The sequence below is a fragment of the Trichechus manatus genome, unplaced genomic scaffold (assembly GCF_000243295.1).
Source record: "Trichechus manatus latirostris isolate Lorelei unplaced genomic scaffold, TriManLat1.0 scaffold00008, whole genome shotgun sequence".
Classification (NCBI taxonomy): Eukaryota; Metazoa; Chordata; class Mammalia; order Sirenia; family Trichechidae; genus Trichechus; species Trichechus manatus.
The window spans coordinates 29,975,204-29,991,277 of NW_004443944.1; the positions used below are offsets into that span (position 1 = coordinate 29,975,204).

General features: G+C 42.3%; 2 protein-coding genes across 13 annotated transcripts in view; one reads left to right on the plus strand and one right to left on the minus strand.

Annotated features, from left to right (window-relative positions):
* EIF2S2 (eukaryotic translation initiation factor 2 subunit beta) overlaps positions 1–7,231 on the plus strand; it is an 18,805-nt gene extending 11,574 nt beyond the window's left edge. The window contains exons 5-9 of the mRNA XM_004370427.3: positions 659–759; positions 1,418–1,566; positions 3,528–3,584; positions 6,023–6,108; positions 6,759–7,231. Of these exons, the coding sequence (XP_004370484.1) occupies positions 659–759; positions 1,418–1,566; positions 3,528–3,584; positions 6,023–6,108; positions 6,759–6,934 (569 nt within the window). The 3' untranslated portion in view covers positions 6,935–7,231. The remainder of the gene's footprint in view (positions 1–658; positions 760–1,417; positions 1,567–3,527; positions 3,585–6,022; positions 6,109–6,758) is intronic.
* The window catches only part of RALY (RALY heterogeneous nuclear ribonucleoprotein), a 128,335-nt gene that overhangs the window by 6,285 nt on the left and 105,976 nt on the right, over positions 1–16,074 (minus strand). For 9 of the 12 annotated variants that reach the window (XM_023725259.1, XM_023725268.1, XM_023725270.1 and 6 more), the window contains one exon: positions 11,905–12,433. The exons of 1 other annotated variant lie outside the window; for it this stretch is intronic. The gene's annotated coding sequence lies outside the window, so the exon portion shown is untranslated. Of the gene's footprint in view, positions 1–11,904; positions 12,507–16,074 lie in introns of those variants that run through there. 2 more of the 12 variants (XM_023725237.1, XM_023725240.1) reach the window with 2 other exon arrangements.

Below are 16,074 nucleotides of genomic sequence, written 5' to 3' on the forward strand. Positions count from 1 at the left end.
AACCCAAGGTTGAGAAGGGACAATGTTGACATGTTGTGGGGTTGTTAACCATTGTCATAAAACAATATGTGTACTAACTGTTTAATGAGAAACTATTCTATAAACCTTCATCTAAAGTACAATAAATAAAAAAAGAAAAATCAGTGATTCAAACTATTGGGAAAATTACTGTAATTGAATTTTAAATAATGTTTTTAAAAAGTTTTCAAATTTTTTGTTAAAAGTATAGGTTTATTACTAAATGCTGTAGGGTCTTTAGAGAACTTTAGTATAGCTGGCAGGTGGGTTTTTATAGGTGTGGATGTTAAGTGTTTCAAAATAGTTGGGCTCTTTTTCCTCTAATTATCCTAATGAAGTATTTTATCTTGTGTTAAATCAAACATTTCACTGGGTCTGTGTTATCATCACAAGTTCCTAATTTGAGGGGTCTCTATGAAGGGCCTTTTGAAAGTCATACCATTCCTGTCTTTAAGGAAAAAAGGGCTTTTGTGAGCCTTGATACCCATGCTTGGGCCTGTTGATTGTGCATGCAGTTGTGGGAAGGAAGGCAGATGTCTTGGAAGCTTTCGTTTCTGTAGATCCGCGACTTTTTTTTTTTTTTTTTTTTTTAACTATAGCAGGGCCCACCCTTCATTCTTACAGTCTTTGTTATCTGCAGCTTTAGAAGATGAAGACAGCAAAAAAGATGATGGTATCTCATTCAGTAACCAGATGGGGCCTGCTTGGGCAGGCTCAGAAAGAGACTACACGTATGAGGAGGTAAGACAAATTCTGTTTTGAAAGGAGCCTAAGCTGTTCACCAGAACTCAAAGAAAAGTGAGATAAATGATCCCCCAGACATCTGAATTGGAAGGTCCATTGAGGTATAGATTCATAGTAATATAGACCGAGACTGGTGAGGCCACGCGTCAGTGAATGGCATTTCCTGGTGCCCCCCTGTAGGCAGCATGCCCAGAGTATGGCAGTCATTGTAGTGTACCCACTGTCCCCACTTGAGTCAACTTCTGAGGGCATGGAGCTCTCTGGAAATCATGGAGGGCAGTGATGACAGGGAGGGGCTAATTTGGGACCATGGTAGGCTGGAGCTTGTTTATTTGGGCTTTCCTGAATGTTACTTTTCCACATGCCATACTCTTTCCCATAGAGGCAGCAGGATGAGTAGGGGTTCGTTCGTTCATTTAACTTTGAACAAGGAATGGCTGAGCATCCATAGTGTACCAGATCCTGGTTGGGAATGCAGATTGAGTCCCTGCCCTTAGGAGCTCCCAGGAGATGTAGTGATGCATGTGTATATTTAGTAAAAAGTTTTTAGTAAACAGTTTGCACTGTTTAAAGGGTAAAGCAAATTGACTTCAACTGGAACTTTATATTTCTGCTACTACTAAGAACGTGCATGATTACCATTTTATCTCTATAGCTACTGAATCGAGTGTTCAACATTATGAGGGAAAAGAATCCAGATATGGTTGCTGGAGAGAAAAGGAAATTTGTCATGAAACCTCCACAGGTTGTGCGAGTAGGAACCAAGAAAACGTCTTTTGTCAACTTTACAGATATCTGTAAACTGTAAGTTGATTAATGGAAAGGCTCTTTTCCAAATTATCAGGTTCTGTATGGAGTTTTAAGTACACTAGTTGTCCCTATTGTCGACTTTATTGCAGGTAGAGAGAGAGATTGCGCAGGTGTAGGGGTTGGGTTGAGAGAGGTCACAGTTCAAGTCTGTCAGTTCTTTCGAGTCATGGGTCCCAGGGCTCACTTTATCAAGGTTATCAGGAGGTGAGAGAATCTAACCCATGCTTTGACCCATGAGAATGGATCCTAATCAGATGGAATGAAGAGTGAAGATGCTGGAGAGCTCAGGGAGGTGAGAAGGCTCATCAGGCTGGGGTGGGCCTGCCCAGCCCACAGTGTGCTCCAGAAAGTGGCTGAATTTGGTGTGCCTCTTCCTTGGATGGTCATTGCCAGGACAGAGTTGATGAGGTTCCAGCTTTCTTAGCTGCCATCACGTTCCATGCCTGTGTCACCGCCGGATCCCTGTCTGGGCCTGGCTCTTCTCAGAGCTCTTTATCTGCACCTTTGCTGGCAGGTTCATTAGGGCATCTGACTTTATTTACTTTTTGGTCTTCAGTTTCATAAATGATACATGCTTGTTGCAGAAAAAAGCGAAAACAAGAGAATAATCATCCCAGATCCCACTATCACAGAGATAACCACTTGTTTTCATTACTTTAAGCATTATTTAAAATATTTTAGACTTTTTTACTGATTAATAACAGTAGTGTATATGTGCTCATTATAAAAAAAAAAATTAGAAAATGTAGACATGCTAAAAAAAGGAAAAAATCATCTCTAAGTCCCCCATTAAGATATGAGTAACCATAGTTTAATATCTGTGTATAGGGAGTTTTGTGCACATAAATATTTTTAAATAAATTGTTATCTGACTGGTTTTTAACCCATTTTCTCTTACTGTATCGTGAAACTTTTACTCATGTCACTAGTCTTCATAAGTGTTTTTAATGGCTGCATAGTATATTCTAACAGTTTCTTAAAGTTGGACATTGTTCCCCAGTTTTCATTAGAGGCAAAGCTTCAGGGAACATCCTTATACATACATGTATCTTTGCTGAATCAAAAGGAATGGATCTTTTTATGGCAAACATTGGCAAATTGCTTTCCAGCAATGTAGGAGCTTAACTGTTATATTTTGGGGAAGAATAACTTTGTTTTTAAAATTGTAATAGTAGTTCAAACAGTGCTAAAGTATATGGAATTTAAAAAATTAAAATAATACTGAATGGCATTGCTCTGTATCTTTTTTCCTTTTATATCGTATGTGTGATCTTTATACACACACACACACACACACACACACACACGGACCTGTCTTGTTCTCAAAAACAGGACTGTACACCACTGAATGGATATATCATAATTTATTTAACCAGTCCTCACTTGGTGAATATTTAAACTGTTTCCAATTCTCCTCCATTGTAAATGTTTCCATGAAATACCTCAGTGTGTATTGTTCAGATTTTTCAGTGAAATATTTCAAACAGGAAATATTTAGGAATCAGCACAATAAACATCCAAATACCCACCACCTAGATTTGGTGTAGATTGACATTTTGACACGCTTGCTTCAGATCTTTGTATTCTTTAAAAAGGAGGTTTTATAGTGAAAATTACAGCCATGTTTGTATCTCTTTCTAATCCCCTTCTTCTTCTTCTTCCCAGAGAGAGACATTATCTCCTAAAGTCAGTGTTTACCTTTCCTGTCCATGTTTGTAGACATTTACTCGTATGTATGTATTCACTAATAACAAATAATATTCTTTTATGGTTTTTAAAATGTGAATAAATGTCATCATATAGTATGTATCTATTTTAAAATCTGAATCGAACTGTGCACTGAAATTCACCTAATAGCTGAGTAATCAGAGATTAAAACAGTAAACAGGATGGTTTTTTAGCAGCTTGGTCATATTTCCATGAAAGATAAGGTTTGTGTATTTTTTTCTTTTTAGATTGCACCGTCAGCCCAAACATCTCCTTGCATTTTTACTGGCTGAATTGGGTACGAGGTAAGAAACTATATTTACATTTATACATGGTATTAGTGGACATTTCATGAGAACTTAACTTGAAGGATATGTAACATGCTTAGAAAACACTGACCTGATTATCAGAGGGGCTTTTAGGCCAACAAAGGAGTGAAATCATTTCTGTGGGTGAGCGTGGCTGCTTAGGACTAGGTACAGAGTTGACAGTAGCACATCTGACTAGGACTGCTAATGTACCAAAGTGGGTACTGTGCCACTGCCACCTTTAGAGCTTCCTGTCAGTAATTTAAACTCTTGAGTCTTTTTATAGAATAAATATTAGATGCTTTCAAATTTCAGAGGAAGTCAGAATTTTTTTTTTCTAAATTGATAACAGGCTATTAAAGAAATCCAGCTTGTAAGTTGATGAGTGTCATGGGAGAAACCATTGAAACAGGAATTAGTGATTAAATAGCTACTCCCCTGTCTTCAAGGCTCATCTGTTGATGTCTTTGAGCATTCAGGAAAGCTAGGAGTCCATCTCTATGAGTTTGACCACCACAAGTGCTAAGAAGCCAAATGTCCCTTTAAAAATAAATAATGTAGACTTATAATAGGAAACCCTGGTGGTGTAGTGGTTAAGAGCTACAGCTGCTAACCAAAAGGTTGGCAGTTCGAATCCACCAGGTACTCCTTGGAAACCCTATGGGGCAGTTCTGCTGTGTCCTATAGGGTTGCTGACTCAGAATCAACTTGACGGCAACGGAGGTTTATGGTATAATAATGATGACTAACACGTGTACTGTACCAGGCTCTGTGCCAAGTGCTTATTTTTGTACCATCTCAATCTTTACAATAGTCGTGTGAAGTAGAAGCTAATACCTGTCTTGCAGATTTGGAAACAGTTTCAGTAAAGTGAAGTTGTAGATGGTCACATAGCTAGTTAGTGGTACAGTCAAGATGCAGACTCAGGTCTGTCTGTCTCTGGAGCTTGAGCTCTTAAAGGTTTAATGCCTGTGTCTCACTGGCAGTATGGGGAGAATTATGGTGTTCTGCTCTCTTCCTACTGTCCTGAAGCCCACAGTTTATTGTAACAGCAAGCTACACTTGCTGTAGGTTTAAGAGGTAATTTACTTGACCTGTGGTGGATAAAGGAGCCCTGGTGGCTGCTAATCGAAAGGTCAGCAATTTAAACCCACCAGCAGCTGCTCTTGAGGAGAAGGATGTGGCAGTCTGCTTCCATAAAGATTTACAGCCTTGGAAAACCCCTGTAGTTCTGCTCTGTCCTGTAAGTTTGCTGTGAGTTGGAATCAACTTGAGGGCAATGAGTTCGTTTTTGTTTTATGGTGGATATGTAAGCTTTTTTCTGGAAGAGTTGTGTTTAAATGTAAATTTGTTACAACCATTGTTTATTTTGAACTTGAATAAACTAAAAAGGAGCAAAAGCTAGCAGTGTTTTTTCTGCTGCTCAGAATAATTTATGATTTTTATAGAAGTGGGGTAAATTCTAACAAGTTGTGACCAGTGAACGTATGGTCAGTGGGTTTAATACTATAGAGTTGTTGAGAAAACTCAACTTCTTTTGACAGACAGTGAATGAAAAACATTTCCTACAAGCGTTGGAATCACCATAGCCTGGATATTAAGGGTTACAGTCCATGGTGGATAATGCTATTAAACCCTTGTAGTTAAAGAAGACTCATAGGAGAGGTTCTTACAAAAATGAGTTTTATGATGATATAGAATATAAATTTAACTCTGACTGAATTTTGTTTTACTTTGTGATTTGTAGTTTTTAACAAATGATAATGTCTAGCCTCAAGCTTTGCTTTCTCAAAAGTACTTGTTAATCGCTTCTTCAAAATTTTCTCATTAAGTACCATTGATAATTTGTGGCCTGTGGTTGGTCTTGTTTTTTGTTTTGGTAACAGCTTAATTGAGATACAGTTCACACATTTGAAGTGTATAATTCATTGGTTTTTAATAAATTCAGATTTGTTCAACCATCTCCACGATCAATTTTAAAACGTTTTCATCAACTGTATTTTTAACGATAACTGATGCAAATTATTTGGTGCTTAGAATTTTTTATTTCTGTAGCCTGTTTCATATTTTTATACTTATATTCCCCTCACTGCTGTGCATATGGTAGACACTCGGTAAAGGTTTGTTTTCCTTTGTTGGATAAATGGGCTGTCATAATTAAGGAATCAATTTATTTTGTACTTAAAATACCATAAATCTGATTGTTGTCACTGACTTAATTGGTTGAAATTGGATTTAATGTTAGGAAATATGGGTTGGTTATCAGGCACCAACTACTTAAAAATACTTTTTAAAAAGGGGAGAAGCCAGGTAGTAAACAGCACCACGCCTAAACCACTGAATATCTTTTAAGTTCATTACATATAAAAGTCCTGGAATTTGGTTCTTTACAGGAAAAATAATTTTAATGGAGACGTTTTTGCTTTCTTTCACAGTGGTTCTATAGATGGTAATAACCAACTTGTAATCAAAGGAAGATTCCAACAGAAACAGATAGAAAATGTTTTGAGAAGATACATCAGTAAGTGTGTAATTTTATCATGTCACTCTGAAATGTTCTCATCAGACTGCAGTCTTTGGAGAGAGCCATTTGTTGATAGTTTGTAATGAGCTTGAAAAGGTTGGCCTTAAAAAGATTGGGGGAAATGATGGTGAATTGGAGGTGGCTCTAGACCACTGATGAGGTACCGGGAGAGGGGTTTGGATTTCCTAAGAAGGCCCAACTGATGGAAGCTGCTGGTTGCCTCCAGGGCTGAAGGCCAACTCAGAGAAACTTGTCTGTGATTCAGGCATGGCTTGACTCCTGTGTTATATTCCTAATGACTTAAAATTGACGTCTCTTCCCACCTAGGAGGGTTAATCAGTTCCCTCTGACTGACTGACTTGTAGACAGAACCAGGAGTAGGCAGCTGGCAAGCTTTCTTGCCTCCTTGGGCAATTGGAATCTTTTTCAACCCATTTTTTAGTACCTGAAGCATCATAGCAGACAACCTGTGTTTTCTTACCCCCAAAATAGCTAAGCTTAGCTAAGCTTCCCTGGTCTTGGATGCCCAGATAACCTGTTGTCACCGCCTAAGTTTGTGGCGTTCAGAGTAGAACATGTGTTTCAGAGGGAAGAAACCCCCGGGCTCAGTGCAGCCATGATAATGCTGTGTGTTGCTTCTCCTGCAGAGGAATATGTCACCTGTCACACATGCCGATCACCGGACACAATCCTGCAGAAGGACACCCGACTTTATTTCTTACAGTGTGAAACTTGTCACTCTCGATGCTCTGTTGCCAGCATCAAAACTGGCTTCCAGGCTGTCACGGGCAAGCGAGCACAGCTCCGTGCCAAAGCTAACTAATTTGCTAATCACCACTGATATTGCAAAATGTGTTGTGGAGATTTGGCTGGACAGGTTTACCATCGGAGTGGATATAACATTTTATTAAAAACAAGATACAAAAGCTGCCAAGTTCTTTGGCGTGTGGTTGGTTGGCCTGTGAAATCCTTGCGAGATGCCGATGCTCAAGCTGTTGACATACTCATTGCCTACTTTAACAACTGTCAGAGAAACGTGAGGGGGTAAGGAGGTGCTTTTTTAAAATCGTTCATAGACTTCTGTAAAATGCAAGATAAATTAAAGTTATTATAACAGTGATTCTTTCAATTTGGTTTGTCCTTTAGTTTTCTTTATATAGAAATTGTGCTCGGTGAATTCAGCAAAAACAGTTTGTGCCTGGGCGCTGACGAGTCTCTGTATCCTTGTCTTCAGAAACTGGACATTGGCAGGCACTTCAGCTGGGCAGCCATTTTCCTTCTCACCTTCTCTTGAGACACAAAGTAGACACTGCTTCACACGAGAGAGCGAGCGAGCGAGCATAAACTCTGGGAGAGGACTGCCTGTTTTCAATGTCCAGGGAAGGATCACATAGATTAAATTATTTTTATTGCGTGAGGATTGTTGCTACTACCTCACTGCCAAGTCCTCCAGCTGTTCCCACATGAGAGAATTCAAGGTGCTAGGTACCCTCACCGTTAGAAATTTCTTCTTATTGGCTACTAAGAGAGTCTTAGAAACATAACCTTTTAAGTGTGTGTCTTGTAACTGGCACACTAAGAAAAACCCTGCTTGGGCATCCCTGTTGATGAAGAAGTGATGTGTGTGCAGTACAGGGGACTCTTCTGAGAAGAGTCCAAATGGTGATTAAACCCCCTCCCCCCAACTTAGGTCCTGGGTTTGAAGAAGGCCCACCACAAATGCTTTTCTATTTTCTGTAATAAAGCAGCTTTTGAATGTGACCATGAGAACCCAAGAGATGCTGTGTGGTGCTTCTGGTGCCTCCAGTTCTGCTGAGGATTTGGCTAAAAGGGGTATTCCTCCATTGGAGCACAGGGGACAAGATAATCTATGTCTATGCTGTGGTCTGCCTTGCACGCACTTACTGAGGATGAGGACATACATGCTGCTCCTCACTTTATTGCCTGACTATTATTGCTAAGTGGCCCAGGAGCAGTCATGTCTGCCCAGAATGTCTTGACCGTGGTGTTTTTAATCACTGTGACCCTTGAAGTAACATGCCAAGTGCTGTAAAGCACCTTGGTTGTGAAGCGGTGGAGGGAGCATTCCTTCAACCCAGGAGGCCCTCCTGAGGGGGCCACACTGACGGAGCTGCCACCACTGCCATGATGAACCTGACTGCTCTTTATGATCCCTTTCTCCTTTTTTTGTATCTACGTCCACACAATTCCCAGTTTTACTAGCAAATCTTTTTCTGTTGTTGTTCTCAACTACAGTTTAAAAACTATTTGACAGCACTGCTGGGTAGAACCCAGGTTTCTGAAGGCATTTTGAGTTTGGAGAACAAGCTGTAACAAATGTTGGATGTTACTGCGTGAATAAAGCAAGGATCAGTGCCTCTTGTGTAATTAGTACTTTGTTATTTTTTATGTGTGTGTGTTTTATTTCTTAGTGGGACCCCTTAGGAAGACACGGGACTTTACAGATTTGTGACAGGTTGGCACACTTGGCAACACCCCAATTTTTAACTTCATTCTTAAATTCTCAGGACTGATCTAGCCCTTTTAGTATTATGTCCATTGAGATATTGTTTGGTTAAAATTGGATTGACTATATTGAAAATGACGCATTGCTCCTCAATTACCCATACGGTTGCACCCACCTCTATTCTTTCTCTAGTCTTAACCACAGCTCAGTTGGAAGGAACTTTGAATAGAGTGAAAAAGCAAAGGCAGTTAAGGGTTTCTGATCAAGAGCCACATTCTTTCCAAAAGCATTTTAGTAAACAGTGCTGAAAAGTGTTCCTAATAAAGAAGGGAAAAAAAAAAAGGGATTCCATGGTAAAGTTTGAGAATAGGTAAACAGGTCCCCTGACTGCTGCCTAAGTCCTTAGTATGTTAATGTGCATTTCTATCAGCACCTAAACATGTGGTTGTATCTCTAATGTTTACAAACCCTCTTTGACCCCACTTACCCAATCTATAGAAAAGCTTAAAAAAAAAAAAAAAAAAAAAAAAAAAGCTTTTCCCATCTGGCTCATTCACACGGACAGTGTCAGATGTTTCTCCCCAGCCCACTAGAACATGACGTTAAGAGCAGAAATGTTTGTTTTGTTCACTTGGGTCCCACTGCTGACAGCAGGCAGTACCTAGCAAGTTGTAGGTGCTCCACAAATATTCGAATGAATGGGTATCTTTAGAAGTGTAGAATTTTGTAGCCTCTCCTATTCCCACCCCTGCTAAAACTTCTTGCAGGTTAAGTGATCTGCAGAGACCCAGGCTGGAATGGACAGTCCTGGAAGAACTACCATGGTGTGTGAGGCCCCAGTGCTGCACCCAGGCTCCCAGTCCAGATCCTTTGCCCCAGCAATGCTAAAGTTTCACATTTGAACAGAACATTACAGTTTGCAACATATTTTTAGAAGTTAAACTTTGTACCACGTTTTTTTAAAAGTGAAAAAGGTGAAATAAACTTTTAAACTCCCATAGTCCTACCACCATAGCACTTCTAGTGTCAAGGGCATTTTTCCCCAAATTAGTACAGTCTTTCTAATTTTAAAAATCTTAAGATTTTATTCATGTTATGCCATAGTTTATTAAATCAGTACCCTAATGGTGGGTGTGTGTTTGGGGAGTTTAATTCTTGACAATGCAGAGAATGGGCTCAGGACAGTCCAAAGTGGCAATCCTCTTCTGCCACTGGTTATTAACCTACCCATATTCTTAGCTATAAAATGGGGAAAATACCTACCTCAAAGAGGTAACGGTGAGACGAATGTTGAATACGTTCCTTTGGCTGAGTATCCAGGGTGGAATTCCAGGGTCAGAGGGCAAGAACCTTTTCAAGGCTAGTAGTATCTATAACCATTTCCCTTTTCCCAAACGTAATCATACCATAAGTGGCAACAGCTTTAGTATCAAAACATTTTAACCTCTGAGAATGAAGACTGTTTCATTTTTCAGCCCCAGATGTACTAGTACACTATTACCAGATGCCTGTTATGAGGCCCAGAATCTGGGCTATTCTTAAATTATTTTACATGACAAATGGCCAACACTACCAAAGTCCTTACTATATGCCAGGCCCTGTTCTAGGTATTTCATAAATATAGACACACTCATTTAATCTTTCCAGCAACCCTTTCAGGTAGGTGTTTAATCCCTATTTTACAGATGAAATGGAGACTCACACAGGTTAAGTCACTTGCCTAAGGTCACGTAACTGGTAAGTGGTGGGGCCAGGATGCAGTCCCAGGCATTTGGGCTTCAGCGCCTATGCTCTTAACCGCTCTGCAATGCTGCCTCTTGATGGCATGTTTAAAAGTATTACCTGAGTGCAAGCAGCAAAAGGCGGTTCCTGCCCTCCAGAAGCTTACAGACTAGTGGAGACAACAGATCAGCAAACCAGTGGCAAATACAGCCTAGTAAGAGGTGTGATATAGTACGCGGGAGGGGCCAGGAAAGTGTCCTTGAGAAGGCGACTTTTGAGCTGAGCTATAAAGGATAAAGAAGGTTAGCCAGTGGGAGGAGACAAAGCATTTCAGGGAGAGGCAATGACATGTGTAAGGCACAAAGGCCAAGACAGCATATCTCTTCCTACAGATAGTTCCATGTGGCTTGAGAATAGGGGCAGACTGGGAGAGGGGAGCTAGAGAGAGGGGAAGAAGTCAGATCCTTGACGGCTTATGTGCCATATATTTTATTCAGTGGGCGATATCTTACTCAGTGGGTCTGTATTTTATTCAGTGGGCAATGAGGAACTCTGGTGGTGGTAAAAAGGAAAGACTAGTAGAAAGTTAAGAGGCAGGTTATTGCAAAAGTCCAAGAAATGAGAAGGGCCTAACCTAAGGCAATGGTGATGAAAAGCAGGGGTTAAAGCCAAGCATACCATGGAAATAAAATTAACATGAGTTGACAATTAGGGATGAGTGGGGGACGCTAACAGGATGGACAGTGGTGCCATTCCCCAAGATGAGGAACTCATGAAGAAAAACAGACTGGAGGCTGGACAGGACAGGGCCTGACTGAGGTCCTTGTGGACATCCAAGTGCAGCTACCAGATTTGTTAGCTGCTGAGTTGGCCCCCAACTTACGGTGACCCCGTACACGATGGAATGAAACGCTGCCTGGTTAGTTGTGGATCTGACCGTTGTGATCCACAGGGTTTCCACTGGCTGATTTTTGGATGGGCATAGGTATATATCTCTCTGGTGCTCACGGGGAAGGGCTGAGTTAGAGGTGGAGAATACAGAAGCATTTGTGTGGAGTCTGAAGCCATGGATTAGGTGTCCCAGAGAGTATATTCAGAAGAAGACGGTAGAGAGGTGCTGGTATAATAGGAAGATTCAGCAAAAGAAACTTGAGGAGTACACAGAAGAAAAGAGCCGGGAGAGACTGTTGTCACGAAAACGAAGAGGAATTTCAAGGAGAGTCATTTATAACAGGGTTAGGGGAATAGAGTGCTCAGGTTTGCATCCTTTCTCCACCTCTTCCCAGTGACATGATCTTGGGCAAATCATTCAACCTTGAGTCTCAGTTTCCCAACCTGTAATACGGGGACGAGTATCTCCTACACTGGCCCACCAGACTTGCCCCACAGGCTTACTGATGGATGCCACATGTCCCTCTTGACTGCAGTAACTCCTAGAATTGGAACACAAAGAGGCCTTCTTTTCCTTATCTTCCTTTGCCTTATCTTTATAATTTTGATTTTCAATTTGTAAGCCGCCTGAAATACTTTTTGGAACGGGTTGGGTATAAATAAGCAGCCAAAAAAAAAAAAAAAAAAAAAAAAATATGGTTTGTTCTTCTACTAGTTTCCCTAGAGGGGAAAAAAAAATCTTTTTTAAAAAAGAAAAATCACATGAATCTGGATTGGATTAGGTAATGCTCTCATTTATTTTTTCATCTGTTTTTCAGATGAGGAAAATGAGGCTCAGAGACGTTAAATTACTTGCCTAAGGTCACACAACAAATAGTTTGGACAGGAACTCAGTTTGACAAAGCCTATACTCTTAACCACTTCCTCCTAGAGTAAGCTACTTAACCTCTTTGATCCTCAGTTTCTGTTCTGGTTATCTAGTGACATATAACAAATCACTCCAAAGCTTTGTGGCTTAAAAGAACAACAATCATTTTATTATTATCCCTCATGGTAGTGGGATTTGGCTAGGATCAGCTAGGCAGTTCTTACTCGATTCTCATGTGGATAGTCAGATGGTGGCTAGGGATGAAGTCATCTCGAAGGCTTCCTCACTCATGTCTGGCAGTTGATACTGGCATTCAGCTGGAACATCTACACATGGCTTCTCCATGTGGCCTGGGCTTCTTCACAGCACAGTGACTGGGTTCCAAGAGCGAGTGTCCCAAGAGACAAAAGTGAAAGCTGCTAGTTTCTTAAGATCTGGCGGGGAAAACTGGCATAGCATCACCAATGTCATATTCTATTGATTAAATAGTCATGGTCCAGATACAGGGGAGAGGATTTGGACACCACCTCTCAATGGGACCATGTTTTAAAACCGACACATCTATAAAATGAGCATAACCACACAATGAAGACCTGTTGTTTTTATTGGCCCATGCCTTCTTTCTTCCAGTAATAGAACCCTTATCTTTTAGGGATTCTTCCCTCTCCCCCTCCACCCTTACATGCTCTGTAGCCATCTCTAGCAGCACTTAGCACCTGCCTGAGAGTGACACCAATCCTGAGGAAGCAGAGCTGAGGAAAAGAGAAACAAGTTCCTGATGGCAGCTTTTGAACCCCTGGGTCCCACTGTGTTTGCCGATCTATCCCTGGACTTTTCACTTCATGAGCCAGTAAACTTCCTCCTGCTTAATTAAGCAGGCTTGAGTTTCTGTAACTTGCAATCACAAGGTCTCACTAAATCCCCCTACAGGTGGTTGTGGAGATTAAATAAGTGTAAAATGTGCCTGTTACACAGCAAGTATTCAGGAAGTGGTTTATCATTATTATGAAGAATGGCCACAAGAGGAGGGATTTTGATTTGCCCAAACCCCCAGTGAATCAGCGGACAAACTGGATTCAAATCCAGGACACCTGGCTCAGAATCTTTTGCCCTGCTCTGCTTTCTGCACTTCTGTGGTCTTAACAGACAGGCCCACCGAGTAGTATATAATGTCCTTATGGGACAGGACATGATCTCATGGGTCAAACTCGCCAGGGGTGGCAAATATCTAGCACTCATGCATCCAAATTTCAATGCCTTGCTTATAATACCAAACTCAACCCATTGCCATCAAGTCAATTCCAACTCATAGTGACCCAATCAGACATCACAAAACTATCTTGTTACTATTTCCTAATAGCCTAAGAATAGCTCCAAATCCTCCATAACCACTCTAGGCAGCCACTACGAATTTGTTGAGAGTTGGCTGGCAGGTGAAATGAGGCCTGAGGAAGATTAAAAACAAACCATGGCCACATTGTGAAGCACCTCCCGTCAAGAGAAATTTAGGCGTAGCCATGTGACTTGCTTTGGCCAATCTCGTCGTTCTTAGGTGCCGTTGAGTCGGTTCTGACTCATAGCGACCCTATAGGACAGAGTACAATTGCCCCCACGTCGGGTTTCCAAGTAGTGGGTGGTAGATTCCAACTGCCGACCTTTTGGTCAGCAGCTGTAGCTCTTAACCACCTCGCCACAATAAAACCTTACCAAACATGACACAAGCAGGAGTTTGAAAACCACTTGCACATTGAGGCTTGCCCTCTCTTGCTGCTTTTGGAACCCAACGTCATGTAAAGAAACCCGGGCCAGGATTATTAGATCCTCAGAATGTGTGGCCCATTGCCCCTGTTGCCCCAACCACTGGATACTGAGGCCATCTGGGACCAAGCAGTCCCCAATCTGCCAGCTGACTTCAGCCATGAGAGCCATTTGAGATAAGTAGAACTGTCCAGCTGAGCCCATCCCAAACTGCCAAGCCAAAGAATCAAGAGCTAATAAATGTTTAAAGCTACTAAATTTGGGGGTGGTTTGTTGTACAACAGTCAATAACTGATACAAGGCCCATTTGCTATCCCTGATCTAGACCAACCCCTCATATCTTACAAATGAGGAAACTGAGACCTAGAAAGGAAAGACTTGCCCATGGTCACAGACCTTGTTGGCAGTAATATGGGGGAGGCAGGTAAACCCCCAGGCCTCTTAGCTCACAATCCAGTAAACCTACTGGCCACTATATTCCTTCAAGATGGCTGCTAGGATCACAAATGGGGCTTCAGATCTTGAAAACATCTAGACAAGATTGGTTCTTTGGGCGGAATCTGGTATCACATTTCTTCACCATCTCCTTTTAGAGTTTTCAGAAATTGGCCAGATAGATGAAAATCGCTGGGCAGTGGAAAGGGACCTATCATCTCCCAGACTAGAAAGGAAGGGCATGTGTATGCAGGGCTTTATGGATACAAACCTCCCACTGAAGGGCCCAACTATTCCCAAAGGCTGGAAAAAGCTCAGGGGTTTTTCTGGAGTACCAGGATGCGGGATCTCATTCTCTGTCCAGCATGTGCCCCGGTGCCAGAGTGATTATGTGGGGCCTTATGGGTAGAGGTGGGTAGGGCGGATGCTCGCTGCCCTTGAAGTTGTCTTCCCTACTCTTTACATGGCCCTCCAAGCCTGGCATACTAAGGAAGCCCATAGTCTCTACTGAACTACCTGCCCCACAAGCTCTAAGAAATGAGTGACTCAGTAGGACTGCTGGGTAGGACCTATAATGGGTACACAGCACTAGGCTCTAGGGTCACAGTGCCAGCCCAGGGCAGCTGTTCCCCACATTGTACAGATGAAGATACCAAGACCCAGGAAGGGCAGTCATCTGCCTGGCTACACAAGCACGTCTGCTACAAACCTGGCTCGGGTGTTCTGGGCAGCGAGGAGAGATTGTGGGTTCAGGGATTGGAGGGCTGTGTTCCACTGAGGGCCCTTCCTAGGGGATGAGGCCTAGCCCCTTCTTCTGGACACTCTTCTTCATCTCTCCTGAGTCTTTGTTTTGACCAAGGAGGGCCAGGGCTCAGCCCAGTTCCAAAGGCCCTATTCTCACCCCAGGCCCCTCAGAGGGTCTCAGTCTCTACCATAAGGGTGTGTGGCCCATCTCTTCACGGAGCCTCTTATCGTCACTCTCCCCCCGCTGCTGCGGGCAGATATACGGGGACTGTGATGCCTACTGGGCAACTAAATCTCGGAAGGGGCAGAAATAGTGCTCTAAATCATACCAAGAGGCAATGGTCAAGCAGGGTCTGGGGCCCTTGGCTCAGCTGTGGGTCTAAATCTCTGGCTGCCACAGAGCTGGCCCAGTCACACTGAGCACAGCTCGAGAATGCTGAGGCCCAGAGTTACACCCCAGGGCTTCAGACTGCTGGCCTGCCAATGACGGCAGGCAAGAGGGCTGCCTGCTGAGGGAGGCGTGACACAACAAAGACTTTCCTGGGGGTTTTCATACCCAGGAGAGCCAAGCATTGTCCCAAGCCCAACCTTCATCCTCCACCAAAACCTGGAGCCAAAGCCATGGGGACGCTTCAGTGGAGGCTATGGTAGAACTGTTGGTTTCAAAGTGGAAATTTTCAATGAGGATTCCAGCACGCCTGGAAATTTTAAGGAACATGCAAAGCTGGAGGGAGACACTCCAACCTCTTTCTGATGACAGGACTAAATGTCTTGTGTTGAGAAAGGCTGTCCAGAAGAAAGAATAAGCAGTTCTTAAAGAGCAGAAGGCTGGTCTGAGAGGCTTCTCAGAGACAGTGACACTAGAGCAACAGCTTAATGACAAGCACATATTTCCAAGGTGGAGAAAGCAGAAATGTGTGAGGTCTGGAACAAAACATGCTTCTGGGTGCCTGCCCACCCACGGCTCCATACCAGTGAGACTAGCTTCCGTGGCCACATTTGTATCATCCACTTCAATGGACAAGCGTGGGTACTTGTAACCTAAGAGTGACTCAAAAGTATCTGCTGTGGCAACATA